Consider the following 20,930-nt stretch of genomic DNA (forward strand, 5'->3'; position numbering starts at 1 on the left):
CCCAACCTAGCCTGACCTGACCTAGCCTGACCTGACCTAACCTGACCCGACCTGACCTAGCCTGACCTGACCTGACCCGACCCGACCTAGCCTGACCTGACCTGACCTAGCCTGACATGACCTGACCTAGCCTGACATGACCTGACCTAACCTGACCCAGCCTGCCCTGACCTAACCTGACCCGACCTGACCCAGCCTGACCCGACCCGACCTGACCTAGCCTTACCTGACCTGACCCAGACTGCCCCAATATGACCCAGCCTGCCCTGACCTAACCTGACCCGACCTGCCCCAGCCTGCCCCGACATGACCTGACCCCATGTGCACAGTGGAAACTGCTCCACAGGGTTTCTGTGGCTGTGATCTTTACAAAACAGATCACCAGGCCTTTCTTCCTTGGTGCTGCTGGGTGGGTTTGAACTACCAACCGTTGGTGAGTAGCCAACTGCAAACCCTTTGTACCATGCGGAGACCCTCACAATGCCTCAGCTCTACCAAGCCACCCTGCTGCCTTTGGAGAAGGGAGAAGACGGGTGCCCTCTCCAGGGGATGGAGGGGCCGTCCTCCCCCAGTCAGGCCTTCCCACCTCGGGGGCGACAAAGTTGGCCGTGTAGCAGGGTGTCATCAGCAGTCCGTTCTCGGCTCGCAGTTGTTTGGCGAATCCAAAGTCGCAGATCCTGATGGACTCGGGGTTCCCAGACTCATCCGTGTACAGGATGTTGCTTGGCTTCAGATCGCGGTGCACCACCTGAAAAGCCAAGGGCTGTCAGACAATGGCACAGGGCACGGCGGGGTGGACGGGAGCCCTCAGAGGCAAGGGCTGGTGCCGGGACTGCTGGTTCTGAGGGCGGCTTCAGCAGGAAGCCAATCCTCTCCCAGGCATGGGACGCGGCTCCCGGGATACCCCACACCCTCTTTCTGTCCCACTAGTGCTCAGATCTCGGGACCCAGTATAAACTCTGGTGCTGTGGATGAATACTTGAGCTCTTAAATCCGAAGCATTCATCCAAGATGAGAGACTGGCTTACTGGAGTCCCCGTGAGGAAGAGCATGGCATGGGTGGTCAGAAAACAGGAGCAAAAGGCTCGGAAAGTTACAGCCACTCGGTGAATGTTTAATTCAACACATGGTTAGATGCCGGGATGGGGCACTGCACAGAACCATGTCACTGCACACAGGACGAGTGCTGCTGGGGGTGGTACAGGTGTCCTGAGCACACACGACAGTGGGCAGCAGGAACTCCCTGACGACCAGCGGCCGTAGTGCAGGTGGGGCCACCACCCTGCCACGCCAAGTGGCTGTGCAGGAGACAGAGAGGAATGCCGTCAACATGTGCTGTGACATCCTAAAGGCCACCTCAGTTACCCTAGTAAATTCCAACAAAAGGACTAAAGAGGGAAGTGACGAGGTCCGACTTGGGCCGGCCAGCTTGGCGTTGGTGCTCCGGATGGCCAGGAAACTGAACTTTAGGTTTCAGGTCCATTACCCGCCTTTGAACTAAGAGCCGATCTGTAAACACCATCAAGCAAAGGCTCTCCTTGGGCTTGTGTGCCTGGGAAATCTGAAAATGCTCTCCCCTCCTGCTCACCCCAGGGATGCCTTTGGAGAAGACTCGTGTGTCCTGGAAGGCCACTCTCCTGCTCAGAGGTGACCAAGGAGGGCAGTGCCTGCTCCCGGAGAAATGCTGGCAGGAGACAGACAGCGGGAGAGGAGGGGTGAGAGGACGCCATGGGGTGTGTCTGGCTGAGAGCTGGGGCTCCGGAACCTGAATACCGGGCTCTGAAGCCTGAAGCTGCCTCTTGTGGGTGCTGCGTCCTCGGGAAAGACCCTCACCCTTTCAGTGCTTTGGTCTCCCATCTGTAAAATGGGCATTAATGCCGGTCAGGATTAGATGAGTGAGGAGCTCACAGCAGCCCCTGGGACCTGTGGCCTTGCAGTCCCACTCTGATCGTCCTCTTCATCGACTGACTCCTTCGTGTCACTGACAGAACTCAGCTGTAAACCCGCTGACTGATGGCTTTCTACAATGCCCTTCATCAAGCCCACAGTATTTCTTGTGGGAAGCTGGCCCAGAGAAATTTAATTTACCTGCCTCCCGCGAGCACCCACGTGTACAAGCAACTGTATGTAACCTGATGCAGGTGATGGAAGGACCATGATTGGGAGGGCTCAAGGACAACCTCAGCTCCCGGCTCACAGGCTGCAAACCCTCTATGAGTCGGTCTCTGCCGGGTGCTGCGTACCCCCTGGGAGTGCAGGTAGTCCATGGTCTTGGTGATGGTGCACAGCACGTCACTGGCCTCGCGCTCCGAGAAGTATCGCTGCCGCAGAATCCGGTCCAGGAGCTCGCCGCCGCGCATCAGCTCCATTACCAGGTACACATACTTCCCGTCATCGTAGACCTGCAGAGGCGGGCACATGGCTCAGACATGCTCAGGTTTCCAGCCAGGGCAGGGTCCCTGCAGGGGGTGGGCCCACGGCTCAAACACACGCAAGTCCTCACCCAGGGCGGGGTCCCTGATGTTACAGACTTGCAGGGGGCGGACCTACAGTGTGCACATGTGTGCACACATGCACACGCATACACGTCCCCACCCGGGGTAGGGTCCCTCATGCCCTGAAGTGCAGGGAGCAGGCACATGGCTGAGTCCCATGCAGGTCTGTACAGCCCCCCACTCAGGAGCGGCTCCCTGAGCGCCAACTCCAGAGGCGAGAATTCAGCAGGCAGAGGACTCAGCAGTGGGGGCAGGGGCCCTGCAGGCAGTGGGCTTGGTGGGTGGGGGACTCAAGGTGGGGAGGACTCGGTGGGCGGGGGGCTGGGCAGGCAACGAGGAGAGGACTGAGTGGGGAGAGGATTCAGTGGGTAGAAGACTCGGTGGGTAGAAGCTGGGCCCCAGTGTTTGCCAGGAATACCACCGGTGACTGCAAAAATGACCGAGTGGATGTGCTGGTTGTCCCAGACGTGGCTCTCCTTAGAAAAAGCCCGTGTTAGTAACCTGCTGCCACACCCGGAACACTGCACAGGTTTCAGCAGCGCCGTCACCCTACACAGACTAGGAAGGCCTGGCAGCCCACTTCTGAACATCAGCCAGTGAAAGCCCTACGGATCACAATGCTGCAGCCCCCAGGCAGTCGTGGGGAGGGCCCAGGACTGGGCAGCTCTGTTCCGCTGTGAAGGAGGCACCATTAGGCAGAGGCCGACTCACAGGCCGCTGACCCCAATGGCCAACAGGAACAAGTGAGCTGGGCCGACGTCACACGGGTGTGCTCTGAGCCGACATGAATGGTCTCATGATTCTGCCAGGCTATCTGAAATAGCACGACTCACGGTCTAAATGTGAGCACCGGCACACCACCAGGCCACGGCTTCTCTCGAGGGCAGCACCTCCCAGACCCCCAGAGCCTGACGTGCACACGAGCCGGGCTCCCGGGCAAACGCAGATTCTGACCCTGCAGGCCCGGGCCGGCCTGAGACTGCCTTCCCAACATGCTGCCAGGGGAGCTGACGCTGTGGGGCCACAGGCCACACTTGAGAGTAGCCGGGAATGAGGGCCAGATGGCAGGACAGCAGAACGCACGGCCGGCTCATCTCACAGGGCTGCTCTATCTCAGAGAAGCAGAGAAAAAGATGGCTTCCTGCACGTGGGCCTGGACCCCGTGAACTTCAAGAACAAAAAGACAGGTGCATGCTCTGGCTGCTTCTATCACCCACATGCGTGTTAAGAGCTGCGTGTGTACACCAATCTGTGCACACGGGAGCCCAGGCCGTCCAAGCTTCCAGACCGGCATGATGTGGAAAGGAGTAATGTGCAAATATGTACTGATTTTTCGGCTCAGGAACCAACGAGGCTGCAGACGCATTAACGTCATCTACCTGGTTTTGCACTTCAGGAAGGATATAAGCTGGTACGCATGCGTCTGTACAGATACGGACGCTGCTGTGTGCTGGTGAGGAGATTCTGACCCACAGTGACCCTGCAGGACACAGAGATCTGCTCCAGGGGGCTTTCTAGGCTGGATCTTCATGGTCACCACTGTCAGCGTGTTGCTGCGAGGCTGGAGGCTATGCCACGGGTCGCCCGTGGTGGACAGGTTTCTGTGGAGCTTCCAGACTGAGACAGGCCCGGAAGGAGGAGCTGGTGATCTATGTCTGAAAAAAGGACCAGCGGGCACCTGCCGCACAGCAGCCCACAGCGTCGGACCCAGTGCCGGGAGATGAGCACCTCTGACCGCAAGGCGCCCAAACAGCACCGGAGAAGAGCTGCCTCCTCAACGCAAGACACAGATGGAGCAGGCTCTCAGGACCTCTATCTGCTGGTGGGGCACAACTCAAAATGAGAAAAAACAGCTGCAAAAATCCATTAATGCTCGAAATATGGAGTGAACAGAATATAAATCAAAAGTGAAATGGAACATATTAAGATCAGTATCCTAGGCCTTAGAGAGCTGAAATGGACTGATATGGGCCATTACGAATCAGATAATCCTATGGTCTACCACAGCAGAAATGACAAATTCAAGAGGAATGGTGTCACATTCATCATCAAAAAGACCATCTCAAGATCTGTTCTGAAGTACAATGCTGTCAGTGACAGGATAATATCCACATGCCTACAAGGAAGACCAGTTAATACCACTACTATTCAAATTTCTGCACCAACCACTAATGCCGAAGTTGAAGAAATTGAAGATTTTTACCAACTTCTGTAGTCTGAGATTGACCAAACATGCAATCGAGATGCATTGGTAATTACTGATGACTGGAATGGAGAAGCTGGAAACAAAGGTAGTTTGTAGTTGGAAAATACGGCCTTGGTGATACAAACAACAGCAGCAATTACATGATACAATTTTGCAAGACCAATGACTTATCTGTTGCAACTAATTTTTATCAATGGCATCAACAGTGACTATACAGTGACTTCACCAGATGGAATAAACAAGAATCAAATTGACTACATCCGTCAAAGAGGCGATGGAAAAGCTTAATATCATCAATCAGAACAAGGTTAGGAGCTGGCTGTGGAACAGACCATCAGTTACTCATATGAAAGTTTAAGATGAAGCTGAAGAAAATTAAAACAAGTCCATGAGAGGCAACGTACAACCCTGAGTATATCCCACCTGAATTTAGAGACCATCTGAAGAACAGATTTGGCACAATCAATACCAGTGACTGAAGTGCAGACGAGTTGTGGGGTGACATCAGAGACATCATATATGAAGAAAACAGAAGGTCATTAAACAGACAGGAAAGAAAGAAAAGACCAAAAGGGATGTCAGAAGAGGCTGAACCTTGCTCTTGAATGCAGAGTAGCTAAAGTGAATGGAAGAAATGATGAATTAAAAAGCTGAACAGAAGATTTCAAAGGGCTGCTCAAGAAGACAAAGTAAGATAATATATTGAAATATGCAAAGACCCAGAGTTAGAAAACGAAATGGAAGAACATGGTCAGCTTAAGCTGAACGAACTGAAGAAAAAAGTCAAGCCTCGAGTTGCAATACTAAAGAATTCTATGGGCAAAATAATGAATGACGCAGGAAGCATCAAAAGAAGATGGAAGGAATACACATAGTCACTATAGCAAAAAGAATAAAAAGAATTGGTCGATGTTCATCCATTTCAGGAGATGGCACGTGATACAGAGCCAACAGTACTGAAGGAAGAAGTCAAAGCTGCACTGAAGGAATTGGAGAAAAACAAGGATCCAGGGATTGATGGAACCCACTGAGATGCTTCAACAAACTCAACCCCATGACTCAACTTTCAGCCAAACGACAGATAAGCCTGTAAGGTGAACAATAACAGTAATACCAGGAAGGTATTAGAACAATCAGCCATATGGACCAAAAGGGCAGCAAGTACCCATGGAGAGAAGCAGCGGCAGACTGCACACGGAAGGAACCCAAGAGTTCAAGGCAAGAGAGGCGACTACCGTTACAAACAGCCCTGCAGGACAGCACTGATAACAGTCTGCGAGTGGACGCAGTTATAGACAACAGAGGGGACTACCGTTACACAACAGCCCTGCAGTGACAACAGTCTGAGAGTGGACACAGTTACAGACAATAGAGGGGACTACCGTGACACACACAGCCCTACAGGGACAGCAGTCTACAAGGGGACGCAGTTACAGACAACAGAGGGGACTACCGTTACACAACAGCCCTGCAGGACAGCATTGACAACAGTCTGCGAGTGGACGCAGTTACAGACAACAGAGGGGACTACCGTGACACACACAGCCCTGCATGGACAGCAGTCTACAAGGGGATGCAGTTACAGACAACAGAGGGGACTACCGTGACACACACAGCCCTACAGGGACAGCACTGACAACAGTTGGTGAGTGGATACAGTTACAGAAAACAGAGGGGACTACCGTGACACACACAGCCCTACAGGGACAGCACTGACAACAGTTGGTGAGTGGATACAGTTACAGACAACAGAGGGGACTACCGTGACACACACAGCCCTGCAGGGACAACAGTCTGCAAGTGGACGCAGTTACAGACAACAGAGGGGACAACTGTGACACACACAGCCCTGCAGGGACAGCACTGACAACAGTCTGAGAGTGGACACAGTTACAGACAACAGAGGGGACTACTGTGACACAGACAGGAAAGAAGATGGACAAGGTAAACACAGGAGGAAGCAGGATGGGTGCCGTGACACTGAGGATCGCGACGAATGGCAGGAAACTGAACGTGTGTGAATTGTTGAATGGAACAACGTGCTCTGTAAACTTCCACCCAAATCACAATCTAACAAAAGGTAAAAGATCTTTTTAAAGTATTAAAAAACAACAATGTCACTGTGTGGACTAAGGTGAACCTGACCCGAGCCGTGGCATCTTCCATGGCCTCATGAGCATGTGAGAGCCGGGCTGAAGAAATGACTCAGCGGAACCAAGCTGGTGGTGAAGAGCACTGAATAAACCACAGACCACCGGGGGGGCATCAAATCTGTCCTGGAAGAAGTTCAGCCAGGACGCCCTTCGCAGTGAGGATGGTGAGACCTCATCTCAGGTACTCTGGATGTCATCAGAGTGACCAGCCCTTGGAGAAGGACATTGTGATTGGTAAAGCAGAAGGTCAGTGAGAAAAGGGAGGACCCCCGTGAGACGGACGGACGGACACAGCGGCCGCGACAACGGGCTCAAGCATGGCAGTGGGTGTGAGGGTGGCGCACACAGGGGCACCATGGGCTGGAGCTGCTGTGATGGCACCTAGTAACAGCAGCAGTCTTTACGGGGACGGACTGCCGGATCTCTCTCCCTTGGAGGTGCTGGGAGGGTCTGAACAGCCAGCCTTGTGGTCAGCAGCCTAGCACTTAACCGATGTACCGCCAGGGCTCCTACATTCAGACGTGTGGGTATTTGTGTACAACACTCCCCGGGGTTCTCCTGAGACCAACCGAGTGAGACTGAGACTGAGACGGAGATGAAGTCAATACCTTCTCCCCTCCCCGCCGATGTCCAACCCCTCACTTAGCTGCCTGACGGCCTCCAATGTGTCCCCAACCCCTGCACGCAAACGACCACTAATCACTCAATAGACAAAGCCAGGGGCAGAAGGGAGAAGGCCCACAATGAGAGCCTGATGTCCGAGTCTCAGCTCTGCACCACCGCTCATCGTTCCGAGCCCACACCCACCTTTTCTGCTGTATGAATTAGGGAAGACAGACGCTGGGATTCACACAGCTGTGTTTTCTTACGTACCTGCAGACCACGTGGTCTGGGAGGCCTAGTGGCTGCCCTCCGGGAGGGCGCACTCAGTGGTCCAGCGAGTCAGGCTGACCACGACACGTAAGGAGAGGGTGCATGAGGGACGCCCCTCTCAGGCTCGTGCCCTCGGCACAGTGTCGGTGGAGCGGGCCGGAAGCTGGCATCGACCTGTGGAAGCTGGCCCGTGTCAGATGAAGGGGCCAGAGCAGCAGGTGGTGCGTGCAGGGCACTTACGTCTTTGAGGGTGATGATGTTCGGGTGCTGGCCGTATCGCAGGAGGATCTCAATCTCCTCCGAGGGGTCCCTTTTACTCTTGTCAATGATCTGAAAGAGACACAGCACGTGACCTGAGAGAACCATGGCGGCACCCCCATGTCCACTGAGCTCGGGCAGGACCCTGCTTCTCACTTGTCACTGAGATGAGGGGAGGCGAGCATGCTGTCATCAGTAAGATGTGACAGACCCGCTCCTGGAAAATGCATTTAAATGCACAGAGAAAGAACTCCCATTTTTGCTGCTGGAAAAAAAAGGGAACATTTCCAGATCCATCTGTCTTCCTTCTAACAGTGAGCTCCACTGATGCCAAGGGTCTGGGTTCGTTTCTTTTCTTGGCTGGCAAATTACAGGCCAGTGTGGAACAGAGCCCAGAAATGCTGACATGATCTTCAGCTATCTGGTGTGAATATGAAGGGACCTCTTTCCGGGAGGGCTGGACCCCCTCAGGCCTGCACACGAAGGGACCCCTTCCAGATAGAGCTGCATCCCCTCAGCCCTGCACATGAAGGGACCCCTCCCAGGGAGAGCCGGACCCCCTCAACCCTGCGCACGAAGAGACCCCTTCCAGGGAAGGCTGGACCCTCTCAGCCTGCACACAAAGGAACCCCTTCTAGGGAAGGGCAGACCCACTCAGCCCTGCACATGAATGGAGTCCCTTCCAGGGAAGGCTGGACCCCTTCCAGGGAGAGCCGGCCGCCCCTCAGTATAGCACATGACTGCTACATTTATCCCTGTGAGAAGAACTGGGTACCAAGTACTCTTGAGCTGTTTTAAGGATTTCACATTAGTTTTACCTGACTCTATTGCTAAAATAAACTAAGATATAGTCATGCATCACTAATGCTGATGACACATTCTGTGAAAGACGCTGTGAGATCTGGCGTGGGGTGAACGCTGTATCACACACGGGAAGTCCCCGCATTGCGAACAAGTTCCATTTCTAGGTATGCCTGTAAGTCGGATCTGTACGTCAGTCAGAACAGTGAGCTATGACTCGTACCTGACATTGGTTGGTTAAGTTTCTGTGTTAAGTGTATAATAAGTAATGTATCTCCCTACGCACAAAACACAAAGGAAAGCCTTCCAGATGCACCACAACATCTTCAACACAGTAATGCACAATGACAGGAGTAACATTTTGACCCTTGTCACAAAGCAGTATCCATCTGTTACTACAACCCACTCTATGCACCTTGAGTTTTCAATACAATAAGCTTTATGGTGGGATGGGGCCACAGACGTCTATGTGGTCAAACCCACGTTATGTGGTGCACTACCATACTTTTAATGCTATAACTGGAACATGCCACTGGAAAAAAAGGTCTCCCACGGCACATGCTGTCAACCACTGACAACATGAAACTGTCTACTGCACAAACCTTTCAGAAAAGAGAAATCCAGAAGTGGGACTAATAATGGACGGCTGTCTGTGTGCTTCCTGTGTGTGCATGAGCGGGTGACATGGGTGTCTGCGTGCTTCCTGCGTGGTGCGGGCGGGTAACGTGGGTGTCTACGTGCTTTGTGCGTATGCAAGCAGGTGACATGGGTGTGTGCATGCTTCCTGCGTGTGTGAGAGCTGGTGACACGGGTGTCTGTGTGCTTTCTGCATGTGTGCCAAGTGGGTGACACGGGTGTCTGAATGCTTCCTGCGTGTGTGCGTGCAACATGGGTGTCTGTGTGCTGTGTGTGTGAGCAGGTGACACGGATGTCTGCATGCCTCCCGTGTGTGTGCACACATGACACGGGGGTCTGTGTGCTTCCTGCATATGTGCAAGCCGGTGACCTGAGTGTCTGTGTGCTTCATGCGTGTGTGTAAGCGGGTGACATGGGTGTCTGTGTGCTTCCTGTGTTTGTGAGCCGTGACACGTGTGAAGGTGAACATGGCCTGTGGAAAAAGCTAGGAGGACAAAGTCTTAGCTCTCTAGTGCTGCTGTTACAGAAACACAAGGGGGTGGCTTTAACAAACAAAATTTTGTTTTCTTGCAGTTGAGGAGGCTAGCAGTCTGAACTCAGGGCGCCGGCTCTAGGGAGAGACTCCCTGTTGGCTCTGGATGAAGCCCTTTGTCTCTTTGGAGTGTCCACTCCCGGGCGATCTTCACGAGGCGTGGAGTCTCTCTTCTCCCATCTCCTTTCTCAAGCGCTTGTTTAATCTCTCTGTGTCTCAAAAAAGACTGACTCAAGATACCTCCCACGCTTACCCTGTCTCGTTAATGTAACAAAGATAGTCATTCCCAAATGCCATTATAACGACAGGCACAGAGGTTAGGATTTCCAATACATATGTTCTGGGGGCATAAATCAATCCCTAACGTTCTACCCTTTGGTCCCCCCAAATTCACGTCCTTGCCATATGCAAAACACCCCCCACCACATCATCCCAAAAGTCTTTAGTCAACTTAAAGTCCAAAATCTCATCTTTAGAATCATTTAAATCAAATATGGGTGAGACTTTACGTGCATTCCATCCTGCGGCAAAATGCCTCTTCACCCATGGACCTGTGAAGTCTAGACTACAGGCTGCCTGTTTCCACAGTGCGATGTTTCCAAGTCCGACGTTGCCGTCACAGCAGGGGAAACTGGAGGAGGGAAGGGATAACGGGCACCAGGCAAGTCCAGACCCAGCAGGATCTCTTCCATTAGCTCCCAAGGCCTGGAAAGAATCCCGCTTCCTGAGACCAGCGAGGCACGACCCTGCCCTCCAGACTCTGGGGTTGCCCTCTGGGTACTGGGCTCCAGCTCCTCCTGCCAGGCCACTGGACAGCAACTCTGCTCCCGTGGCTTTGGGTGGCCCCATTCTCCCAGTCCATCTACATGGCAACTCCAGGCCCCATTCTTCTGCCCCTCGAGCACAGCAGCCCTGCCTCAGTTCCGGGCAGCGGCCCTGTGCTCCTGTGGGTGGCAGCCCCACCCTTCAGAACCAAGTTGGTGAAGATGTGACTCTGAAGCCAGGACCATGGCCCCTTCTCTGGGGTGAGTGCGGCCTGCTTCCCGTGCCCGTTCCAGCAGCTCTGCTGGTCTCTGACCTGCCCCAGGGATGGTCCTCTTTTCTTCTTAAGGATCAACAGACGCAGCTCCTTTGGCCTGTTTCGTGCCTGCAGGATTCCAAGAGGCAGGCAGCTTTCTCTCCCCTTATTCCTTCTGTCCTCTTCAGTCTAAGCTGATGGGTCCTCTCTGCTGGGGTAGCTGGTTACAGCCATCAGTCACAGGCTCAATCTCTTCAACAAAAGATCGTGTAGCCAGATCCTTTGTGAACATTCTACAACGTGTGTCCTTAGTTTGTAAAACAGCATTTTCCAAATCCTTACGTTCCATTTCCATTTTGCATAGTTCATTTTTAAGTTCCTCTCTTCCCTCTCACATTTTACCGTAAGAGGCTAGGAGAAACCGTGCAGGCCCTTTAAGGTCTTGCTTAGAAATCTCAACAGCCAGACAGCCAAGCTCATCCCTTACAAGCTCCACCTTCCACCAAACACTGTCTCATAGTTCAGACAAGTTCTTCGTCACTGCATAAAAAGCATCACCCTTTTCCCACTGTCCAATCCCATCTTCATCATTTTCTTAGAAAGCCTCACCACAAGTGCATTTAATGTCCACATTCCCAGCATTCTGCTGTTAGCACCATTTGTATTCTCTAAGACAACACAGACTTTCTCTGTAGCTCTCTTCACTTCCTTCCGACCCTCAGCAGAACTGCCTTTGATTTCTGTAACTCTAACACTCTCTTCAAGGCAAACTAGGCTTTCATCATTAGGCACCTTCAAACTCAGCCTCCAGCCTTTATCTGACAGCAAAATGGCTTTCACACTTTATGTATCTGTTAAAGCAGCACTGCCCTCCTTGTACCACATGTTGTCTTACTAATCTATAGTGCCACTGTCACAGAGACACCACAAGGGGGTGGCTTGAATAGACAGAACATGGTTTTCTCCCACTCTGGAAGGCCCAAGTCTGAATCAGGTGCCAGCCCTAGGAGAAGACTCTCCGTCGGCTGCGGAGGAAGGTCCTCGTCTCTTCAGCTTCTGCCCCTGGGTGAGCTCCATGAAAACCAGCTGCCTCTGGCTCCTGGCAGAGCTTCCCTGGGCGGCAGCCTGAGTCACCACCTTACAAGAGGTAAAAGGAGACAGAAGCCAGCAAAGAGGGGGGACCTCAGTCCCACCCAGAAAGCAGAGCTGCGAGCAGAGCCCATCCTTTGGCCCTGGGGTGTCTGCGCTGAGAACCTCCTAGACCCAGGGCAAGACTGAGGCCAAGACACATGGAGATCTGCAACATCAGGGGACCCACAGATGCTGGAAAGAGACAGGCCCTTCCTCCAGAGCCAGCAGAGAGAAAGCCTTGCCCCAGAGCTGGCAGCCTGCATTTGGACTTTTAGCCTCCGGACCTGTAACAGCATGCTGCTGTGACAGAAGTGCCTCAAGTGGGGGTTTGACAAACAGAAACTTACCTGTCACAGGTTATCAAAGCCAAACTCACTGCCGTCGAGTCAGATCTGACTCATAATGACCCCTCCTTGGGTTTCTGAGGCAGTATCACTACAGAAGTAGATGGCCCAGCCTTCCTTCTGAGGAGAAGGCTGGTGGTTCACATAGCCAGTGTCCCCTGGGGCATGACAATGTCCCACTGAGCATGAGTCCTCCAGGCCTTCTAGCCCTAGTGTTGACTGAGTTCAGACCGCTGTGTTCTTCCCCCCACTCACTACAGACAGGGAAGACCTCCCAGCCCCTACAGCCTCGACGAGGAAGCCTTGTCTGGCTCTGGCTGGACAGTCTCTCATGAAACAGACTCTCGTTTTCATCCGCAAGCCGCGGGGGAACCTGGACAGCTGGATTCTCAAACTGTCATGTGGTGGCTGAGCATGGTGGAGCTAAGGTGTAGGGACTGACCCTCAATAGGACATGCGCTGAACTGGGGTCCAACGTACACACCCAACAATTACATGCTACGTTCTTAGTTCTGTGCGACAACAGAAATACACACAATCTGGCTCTTAGTTCTTCCTCAATAAACGGGAACACTACAGTCAGGAACATGACACAGAAAAAGCCAAGACAGATTGCAGCTGCAGTTGATCTTGAAGATGCTAAAAATGGATGCAGTAGCGACCCACCCCATGTGACATTGAAGCAGCCTGGGTATATACCCGGTCATCTGAAACGATGACCTCTAAGCCAGAAACCCTGTAGCTCCTTCGTCTCTGAGAGAAATCCAACAGCTGCTTGCCCTTTGATACACAGACTGAAGTTGGCATGCCAGCACCTGGCTTAACCACGCTCCTGGAATACTCTGTCCGGGTCATGAAGAACACTCGGGATTATGGTCTGCATCCTACAGAAATGTCCCAGGGTACTTCTTGGCTTGGCTCCCTGAAGTACCTTCCAGACATTCTGACCCACGGTCATCTCTGAGAGGCAGGAATTCCCTGCAGAGGTGCAGTGTAGTAAATTACTTAGTGTGGCTTTTCTACCCATAAGTCATTGTAAACTCAGTGGTGGAATGAGCAACTGAGGAGCTCCTGACTGTAAATATTATCTACCTGGGTTATTTCTGTTGGGCCTGGCACAATACAATGTTCTGGGAGGTTCCCACTCTCTCTCAGGTGCTTAGAGTTCTGATGCTGTGATTGGCTAGTTTGACCACCCTGCCGGGCTCCAAAGGAGGCCTCCTAGAGGCAGAACGAACTCTCTCTAACTGCTGGTTGAGGAAGACGTGCTGCTGAAAGAGACACGCGCTCCTGAGACACACGTTGCTGGGAAAGAGACGCAAGAGACACGCATCGCTGAGTGAGACACTGAGGGACCAGCACTGCTGGGAAAGAGACTGTGAGAGAGACTGTTGGCTGAGGGACGGTGGGCTGGGAGAGAGACTGAGCATTTTCCCTGAACTTGAATTGTAGCCTGTGGTGCTTCCCTAATAAACCCCATAATCTGTGAGCTCTGTGTGGCCACTGCAGTGAATTATCGAACCTAGGAGAGAGGTGGTGGGTGCTTTGGGAGGAACGGTTGGTGAAAGGGCTGGAGGGAGGCATGTCTGGCCTTGTAGTAATAGGCTTTGTGTTATTGATGGTGATCCTGGCTTCCTCCTGTGAGGTCAGGAGATGTGGCCTCCTTGCCGTTTTTGCAAGGGGACCCCCACTCAATTTCCCCAGGGAAGCTCAGCCCTGTCAAAAGGCAACAGACGGTCCGGCTCTCTCCTGCTCCATCAGTGGGGCCCCATCATCTGCTTCTTTCCCAACTGGGCCGTGGCCGCCATTCCTCAGAATCTGTAACAGTGAGGTCTCCACAGGGTCTTTGGACACAAGTTATCAGCCGCTGACAAAGCGGAGTCAGATGGTGTCTTTAGACGGCAGCTGGGTGTGGGGGCCTCTGGGGAAACACCTCACTGCCTTTGTCAATGGGGGATTATTCTCAGGTTCAAAGTGGGGGCTGGTAAGACCCACGGGAGAAGGCTCTGCTCTAGAAGCGTGGCTGGTTGCTGCACTTGGCTGAGTAGGAGAGAGTTCTCGCCTCACTGGCAACAGGGACTTATTTTAGAACTGTTGCTGGGCCTCAGAGAAATGAGTTAAAGAAATTCTGAGAACCCAGGTAGAAAAATGCTAAGAAACACATAATGTGCTTCTGAAACACACATAAAACACAAAGAACACACAACGCTGTCTCCTCTATGGCAGAATTCGGCAAACTCGCCGCCATCTTCACGCGTGGACACAACAACAGCATCTAGATGGGCAGCGGGTGGGTTTCCATCAAGTTCTCCTTTAAACCCCTCAGTTACGATGTGGAAGAGGATGGAAAAGGAAACCCCCAGCAGCCAGAGAACTGCACCTGCTGCCGGCCAGCCCGCTTTTCCTCCTCCCCACTCCCTCCTCCCCAAACACTACCCTTGTCCCCCAGCCCCTCTGCCCCAGAACCAGGGTGCCCAAAGCTTGTGCGCTCGGCATGCATTCCACCTGGACCTGTGTTCTACCTGAAGCTGCTAATGGTGGCCACGCCTCCACGTGTGGACGTTGTTGTTTTCAGGTGCGTTGAGATGCTCTCAGTGGCCCCATGTACAACAGAGGAAACACTGCCCAGTCCTGCGCCAGCCTCACAATCCTCATGGGGATGTAACTGACCATGTTTATGATTTTGCAAAACAATTTTCAATGGTGACCTAATAGCAAAACAAACTAAGGTGCCCCTGACTAGAGCTGGGGAAGACGAGTGGAGAGAAGATGCTTCCTGAGAGACGGACACCGGCCAGGCTGGTTCAGGGCCAGGTGCGCCCACTGGAGTCCCCGCCCCGCCCCGCCCTGCCCCCGAGAGACTGGATGCTGGTCAGGCAGGTTCAGGCCCAGATGCGTCCACTGGAGTCCCCGCCCTGCCTTGCAGCCATGGTGTGTGTGTTGTGCCAGACCACAGCACTGCCCACAAGGCTGATGTCTCCTTACCTTCACGGCATACTCCGTGTCTGTGGCCTTGTGCACACATCGCTTGCACACGGAGTAGGAGCCCACCCCGATGTCCTCCTTGATCTCATAGCCGTCGGTGAAGTGGGTGTTGTTCCCATGCAACTGCTGAGACACAGACCAAGAGGAGAGCCCATTAGCCGTCTCTGCACACACCTGAGCAGGGTGCTCAAGGTGACGGGGCTCTGCCTGATGTCTTGGGTCATGACTCTCATGTTTTCAACCTCATGCTGCACTGGGTCCACTGGTTGCCATGTTTTCCCAGAGGGAGAGTAAGGACTGGAAGTGAAAGGAGACAGGTGTGGCCTTGGAGCTCGGGTTCAGAGCTAGTTTCTGGATGCAGACATCCCTTGGGATCCAGGGCTTCGAAGTCGCAGCCTGCCGAGGGCCTGTGTACACACTGACATCAAGCCTCTGTGTTACGAAGCCATCTTTCTCCAGGAGATGACAGGGACACAATCAGCCACAGAGCCTAGTGCCACCAACGTACCCTGACTCAGCTGTTAAACAAACGTAACCATCATTCTCCTTCAGGGAGCTCTCTGTAGTCTGGTTCCATTTATAAGGTGGGGAACCCAGACCAGATCCGCTGCCAGCAAACTGATGCTGACTCACAGCGCCCCCAGAGGACAGAGAACTGCCCCACAGGGTCTCCAAGGCTGTTTTGTTGTTTTAATCTCTACAGTGCCCCTAGAGGACAGAGAACTGCCCACAGGGCCTCCAAGGCTGTCATCCTTACGGAAGCCAAGCCCAAACCACACCCACTGCCGTCCAGTTGACTCCACCTCGACAAAGCCTCTGAAGGACAGACTGGAATTGTCCAACAGGGTTTCCAAGGCTGTGATCTTCATGGAAGCAGACTGCCTCATGTTTCTCCTGCAGAGCCGCTAGGGGGTTTGAACCGCTGACCTCTTGGTTAGCAACCAGTGCTTAACCACCACGTCACCAGGGCTCTGAGGTGGAAGATGTCTTACAAAAATGTCATCTTCTACTGCCCTCTAAGAGTACACTTTACAGAGACAAGTGGCCCCCAACAGGTTAAACCACTGCCTGACTCCCTGTGGGGGGATGCCCACACATGAGCCCGGGGGCCTCGGTCCCAGCCTCCCCGGTCTGTCCTTCTGGGCACCTGTCTTTTCCTCTGTGGGCTGCATGAGAAGCAGGCTTGGAGCAGCGGTTCAGGCCTTGAGGACACGGGGACATGGCTCAGAAGCGAAGTCAGGGACTGAAAACTGACCCTGTTCACTTCCCAGCCCCCCAGGCAGCCCTGGGTCTGGGTGTCAGTCTCCAGTGTGTGGCATCAGCTGGGCCCTGTCCACCAGGGCTGGCAGGGTGAGGTGGATGGGGGCTTTCCAGGGATTACCTGCACGATGGGGTGGGCCGTGACCTTGTGGAGGTCTTGCTGCGAGGGTTCCTGGACCAGGCTTGATGCCACAAAGCTGAATCCTCTGAACAGATGGTGGGCGTTGGCGCTGGGAGGCACGCCAGGGGAATCTGCACACAGACAAGGAGTCAGAGCTGCTGGGAGGACTGCAGCCACTGGTGTACCTCTGTGTTGTGTGTGCGTGAGTATGCACGTGTGCACATGTGTGTGAGAGTATGGTGCATGAGTACTATTTAGCACACGTGTGTGAGATGCGTGTGTGCACTTATGTGAGAGAGCGTGGTCCAAGAGTGCATTTGGTGCTGCGTGCGAATGGTACATGAGTACATGTGCATGTGAATGTGTAAGGTATACATGTGTGCGGTTTGTGTCCATGTGTATGCACATGTATGAGTGTGTGGTGCATGAGCACGTTTATGTGTGTGTACGTGAGTGTGAGGTGTGTGCATGCATGTGTGTGTGATGGACAAGTGTGTGAGTGCATGTGCGTTTGTGAGGTATGTGTGTGGCATGTGTGTGCATGTGTGAGTGTGGCACATTTCTGTGCATGAGAGGTGTATGTGTGGTGTGTTGTATGTGCATGTGAGCGTGTGGTATGTGAGTGCATTTGTGTGCTTGTTTGAGAGTGTATGGGGTGTGTGTATGTGGTGTGTGTACTTGTGCAACTATGTGCAGGGTGTGTGTGTGCATATGTGTATGTGTACATGTGCCAGTGTGTCTGTGTGTACACGTGAGTGTGTGCATATCCTTGGGCATATATGAGTGTGTGGTAAATGTGTGCACGTGTGACTGTGAGATGTATGTGTGTGCACATTTCAGTGTGTGTGAGTGCACGGGTGTGCACGTTGGAGGAGGAAGAACAAAGATTTGAAATACCGAACCGTACGAACACGCTTCACTTTGGGCAGTGCCCACGGCTTGATCTATCAACAGCAGAAACACCTGGAGCCGTAGCATAACCACCGAGCGTGCCTGGGTGCTGCCTTCTGGGTCTCTACGTGTTCTCCAGCACGGTCCCCTACCCCAGTCCCCAACCCCCTCCGACAGAGACAAAAGCCACCAGTGCCCTTGGGACCGGCAGTCGGCGGGCCAGTGAGCACAGCTGCAGTGCCCCCGTATCAACAGTGCCCGTGCTGGGGTGCAGCGGGGTGGACAGCTTCTCTGCCCCCCAAGCCGGCTCGGTGGTGGCCCTGCCCGTGGCTCGGGCAGAGCTTTGAGGACAGAACCCCCTCTCACGACCTGCCTAAGCTCTGCAGGCCTGTCCATACACAGGGTGCCAGGTTTCAGCTCTGCAGACCTGTCCACACACAGGTGCCAGGTTTCTTAAAGCAAGAGGAGGAGGACTGCAGGGAGGAGGTGCCTGCACCACGTGTAACAGACAGACCCGTGAGGAAGGCGAGGTGCCCACCCCACTCCGCATGGGGAAGAAACAGCACTCACCACGCTACCTATCGGTGTTTCCAAGTGACATACACAGCTAAGTGAGGCCATGCTTTCCCCCTTGACCTGTCGGCAAAAACAGAAGCAAGCCAGCCAGGTTTGGCGAGGGGCAAGCCACCTGACAACTGTAGGTGGGAAGAGAACCAGCATGGCCTCGGGGCAGGTTGACTTGGAACCCGTCAAGACGTCAGCTACACAAGTCCCTGAAGGGCCAAGTCCACACAGAGGACCTTACCCTGAAGTTATTTTCAAAAGCATCTGGAAGTAAGTGCAGAAAGTGTATGCCAGAAAAACAGCAGCACAACTTGGCACCCGTGGTTAACTGACGGTTAGATCAGCAGCGCCGGATCCACGTCAGAGCACTGCGTGAGGCTGTGTGCCTGACGTTAGCTGGGCGGCGCGAGGCGGCCTAATGCTGGGCTGTGAAACCACAAACCCAGGCTGTGGGACACACACGTTGGCCGGTGACCACCCTGACTCCATCAGCAGCTACCACCAGGGCTCTGGCCCCAGACAGTTTGCTCTGGCACCACAGGGGGACCCAAAAGAAGTGAGCCACCCACCAGCATCACGACTCCCATCCACACAGCCAGGATCCTCTCCACTCTGTGCTAAGTGTCCACGAAGCTTGGGCCAGGCACAGCCTCTAGCCCCTCAAGTCCCTCGCGGGGCCCTCAGCTGTCTACACTGGCACAGCACTTCCACTGGCCCACCCGAGGCACAGGAAACACATCTCACTGACAGGTGGAGCCCAGGGGGCAGAATTCTCTGTTCCCCCTTTCCCCACGTGGTCTTGTTCACATACAGGCCCTTGTCAGGGGCCCTTGCTTTCCCCGCGTGGTGTTTCACATACAGTTATCTGTTTGCTGCACAGTCATCCAATTAAACATTATTATTGTCTTAGTATAGCAAATATGCAGCTTATTTGAGAGTTGTGAGAAAGCAGGAAGACCAGCCAGCTCCCACCCCAGTAACTACCCAGTGGAGGAGCCTGTCTCTCCCCAGTTCCCGGATCTGAGACGTGTCTGCCACAGCCCAGCTCCACAGCAGCTAACAAGTGTCACTAAATGAACAGCACAGCGCGATCCCTTTTCAAGGGAGGCAGCTGGCTCCGAGAACCCGACCGAGCGACCTGGGGTCTCTGGGTGGCACAGACGGCCATGGGCTCGGCTGCTATCCTGAAGGCTGGAGGGCGGAGTCCACCCAGAGACGCTGAGGAGCCAAGGCCTGGAGATGTACCTGAGTCAGCCGCCGAAAGCCCGGAGGAGCGCGGGTCTATTCTGACACATGGGGAGGGGGTGTCAGCACGTGTCCACGGGACAGCAACGCGTATGGTACGCTAGGAGTAACGGTACACACAGGAGCTAACCTCATGTCCTCTGCTATCCTGAGACAGAAGCTGATGAGTTTCCTTCCTTGCTCTTGCAGGTGAGTCCGCAAGAGGGAGGAGGAGTACCATCGAGTCAAAATAGAGGGACTGGAGAGAGGGAAGGCCTATGGGCCTTGAAGGTTTCCAACTGGCTACCCTCCAGGGTTGACTGAAAGGTTGGCAGTTCAGACCACCAACTGTTCCACAGGTAAAAGATGAAGCAGTCTGCTTCCACAAAGATAACAGCCTGGGAGACCCTGTGGGCAGTTCCACTCTGTCCTCTAGGGGCGCTGTGGGTCAGAATGGACTCCAGGCAGTGGGTGTGGTTTGGGCTCTGCTTCTGTGAAGATTGGCAGCCTTGCAGACCCTGTGGGCAGTTCCACTCTGTCCTCTAGGGGTTCTGTGGGTTGGAATCGACTCCCAGACAGTGGTATCATCTAGAGAACACCCAGAAGGGTTTCGGGGTTCAATGACCTGAGTCTTTATGAGTGCACAGAGACAACAAAATGAAACAGAACTGATGCTCTTTTCTAGGGAGAACATCTTCCGTTATATGATTCCTAGAGCAGGTTAAGGAGGAACCAGCAGACTGTCCCTATGCGGCACTGGCACAGACCTGTAGGTGTCCTGGATGTGAACTCGGGATCGAAGTGGAAGGTGTCCTCCGGCCTGCCCACCGCAGGCTTGAAGGGCGGCTTGACCTCCTTCCTGTACAGCTTCTACGAGGAAAGCAAGACAGGCAGTGACCACCAGACACCCAGGACACGCAAAGGGCACGACTGCCCTGGGGCAGTGAACGTTTTATCACTCGATCTCAGCTTTCATTGGAGCAAGGACTCTCCTCAACCTGAACTGGTAAGGGGTCCAACTGAAGGTGTAAGGGTTTGGGGACCTGCTAAGTGCTCTTTTCCATAAAGAGGAAATAGGTGGAGGCGGACAATGCTTTTCAAACTTTTTTTTTTGTTTTTGCTATAGAATACTTTTTTCCTTTCAAGTAAAATCTTACTGGATAACCATGGTTTGTTCTCACTGCCTTACAAAATACCCCCAGTAAGAGCAGTGAAGCGGGAGCTCTGCTGTCTGACCTCATCCTCCTCACCCTGGGGACTTAAAAAACTCCCTTTTGGTCCCTCCCACCTCTTTAATTCCCCAGCTCCTCCTGCCTCCTCACACCTGCTCCATCTCCTGGTCCCTCCCACCTGTCCCCTGGTCCATCTCCTGGCCCCCTCCCACTTCCTCACATCTGGTCCCCCTCCCACCTCCTCACACCTGGTCCATCTCCTGGCC

The 20,930-nt window shown here is 53.6% G+C and overlaps 1 protein-coding gene across 1 annotated transcript in view; it reads right to left on the reverse strand.

Moving 5' to 3' along the window:
- The window catches only part of RPS6KA2 (ribosomal protein S6 kinase A2), a 219,437-nt gene that overhangs the window by 28,097 nt on the left and 170,410 nt on the right, over window positions 1-20,930 (reverse strand). The window contains exons 10-15 of the mRNA XM_042782257.1: window positions 20,260-20,362; window positions 16,814-16,944; window positions 15,433-15,558; window positions 7,968-8,057; window positions 2,244-2,402; window positions 587-748 (exon numbers count right to left, since the gene is read on the reverse strand). Coding sequence (XP_042638191.1) covers window positions 587-748; window positions 2,244-2,402; window positions 7,968-8,057; window positions 15,433-15,558; window positions 16,814-16,944; window positions 20,260-20,362 — 771 coding nt within the window. The remainder of the gene's footprint in view (window positions 1-586; window positions 749-2,243; window positions 2,403-7,967; window positions 8,058-15,432; window positions 15,559-16,813; window positions 16,945-20,259; window positions 20,363-20,930) is intronic.

This window comes from Orycteropus afer, unplaced genomic scaffold (genome assembly GCF_000298275.1).
Source record: "Orycteropus afer afer isolate SDZICR_OR568_19922 unplaced genomic scaffold, OryAfe1.0 scaffold00273, whole genome shotgun sequence".
In the NCBI taxonomy this organism is placed as follows: Eukaryota; Metazoa; Chordata; class Mammalia; order Tubulidentata; family Orycteropodidae; genus Orycteropus; species Orycteropus afer.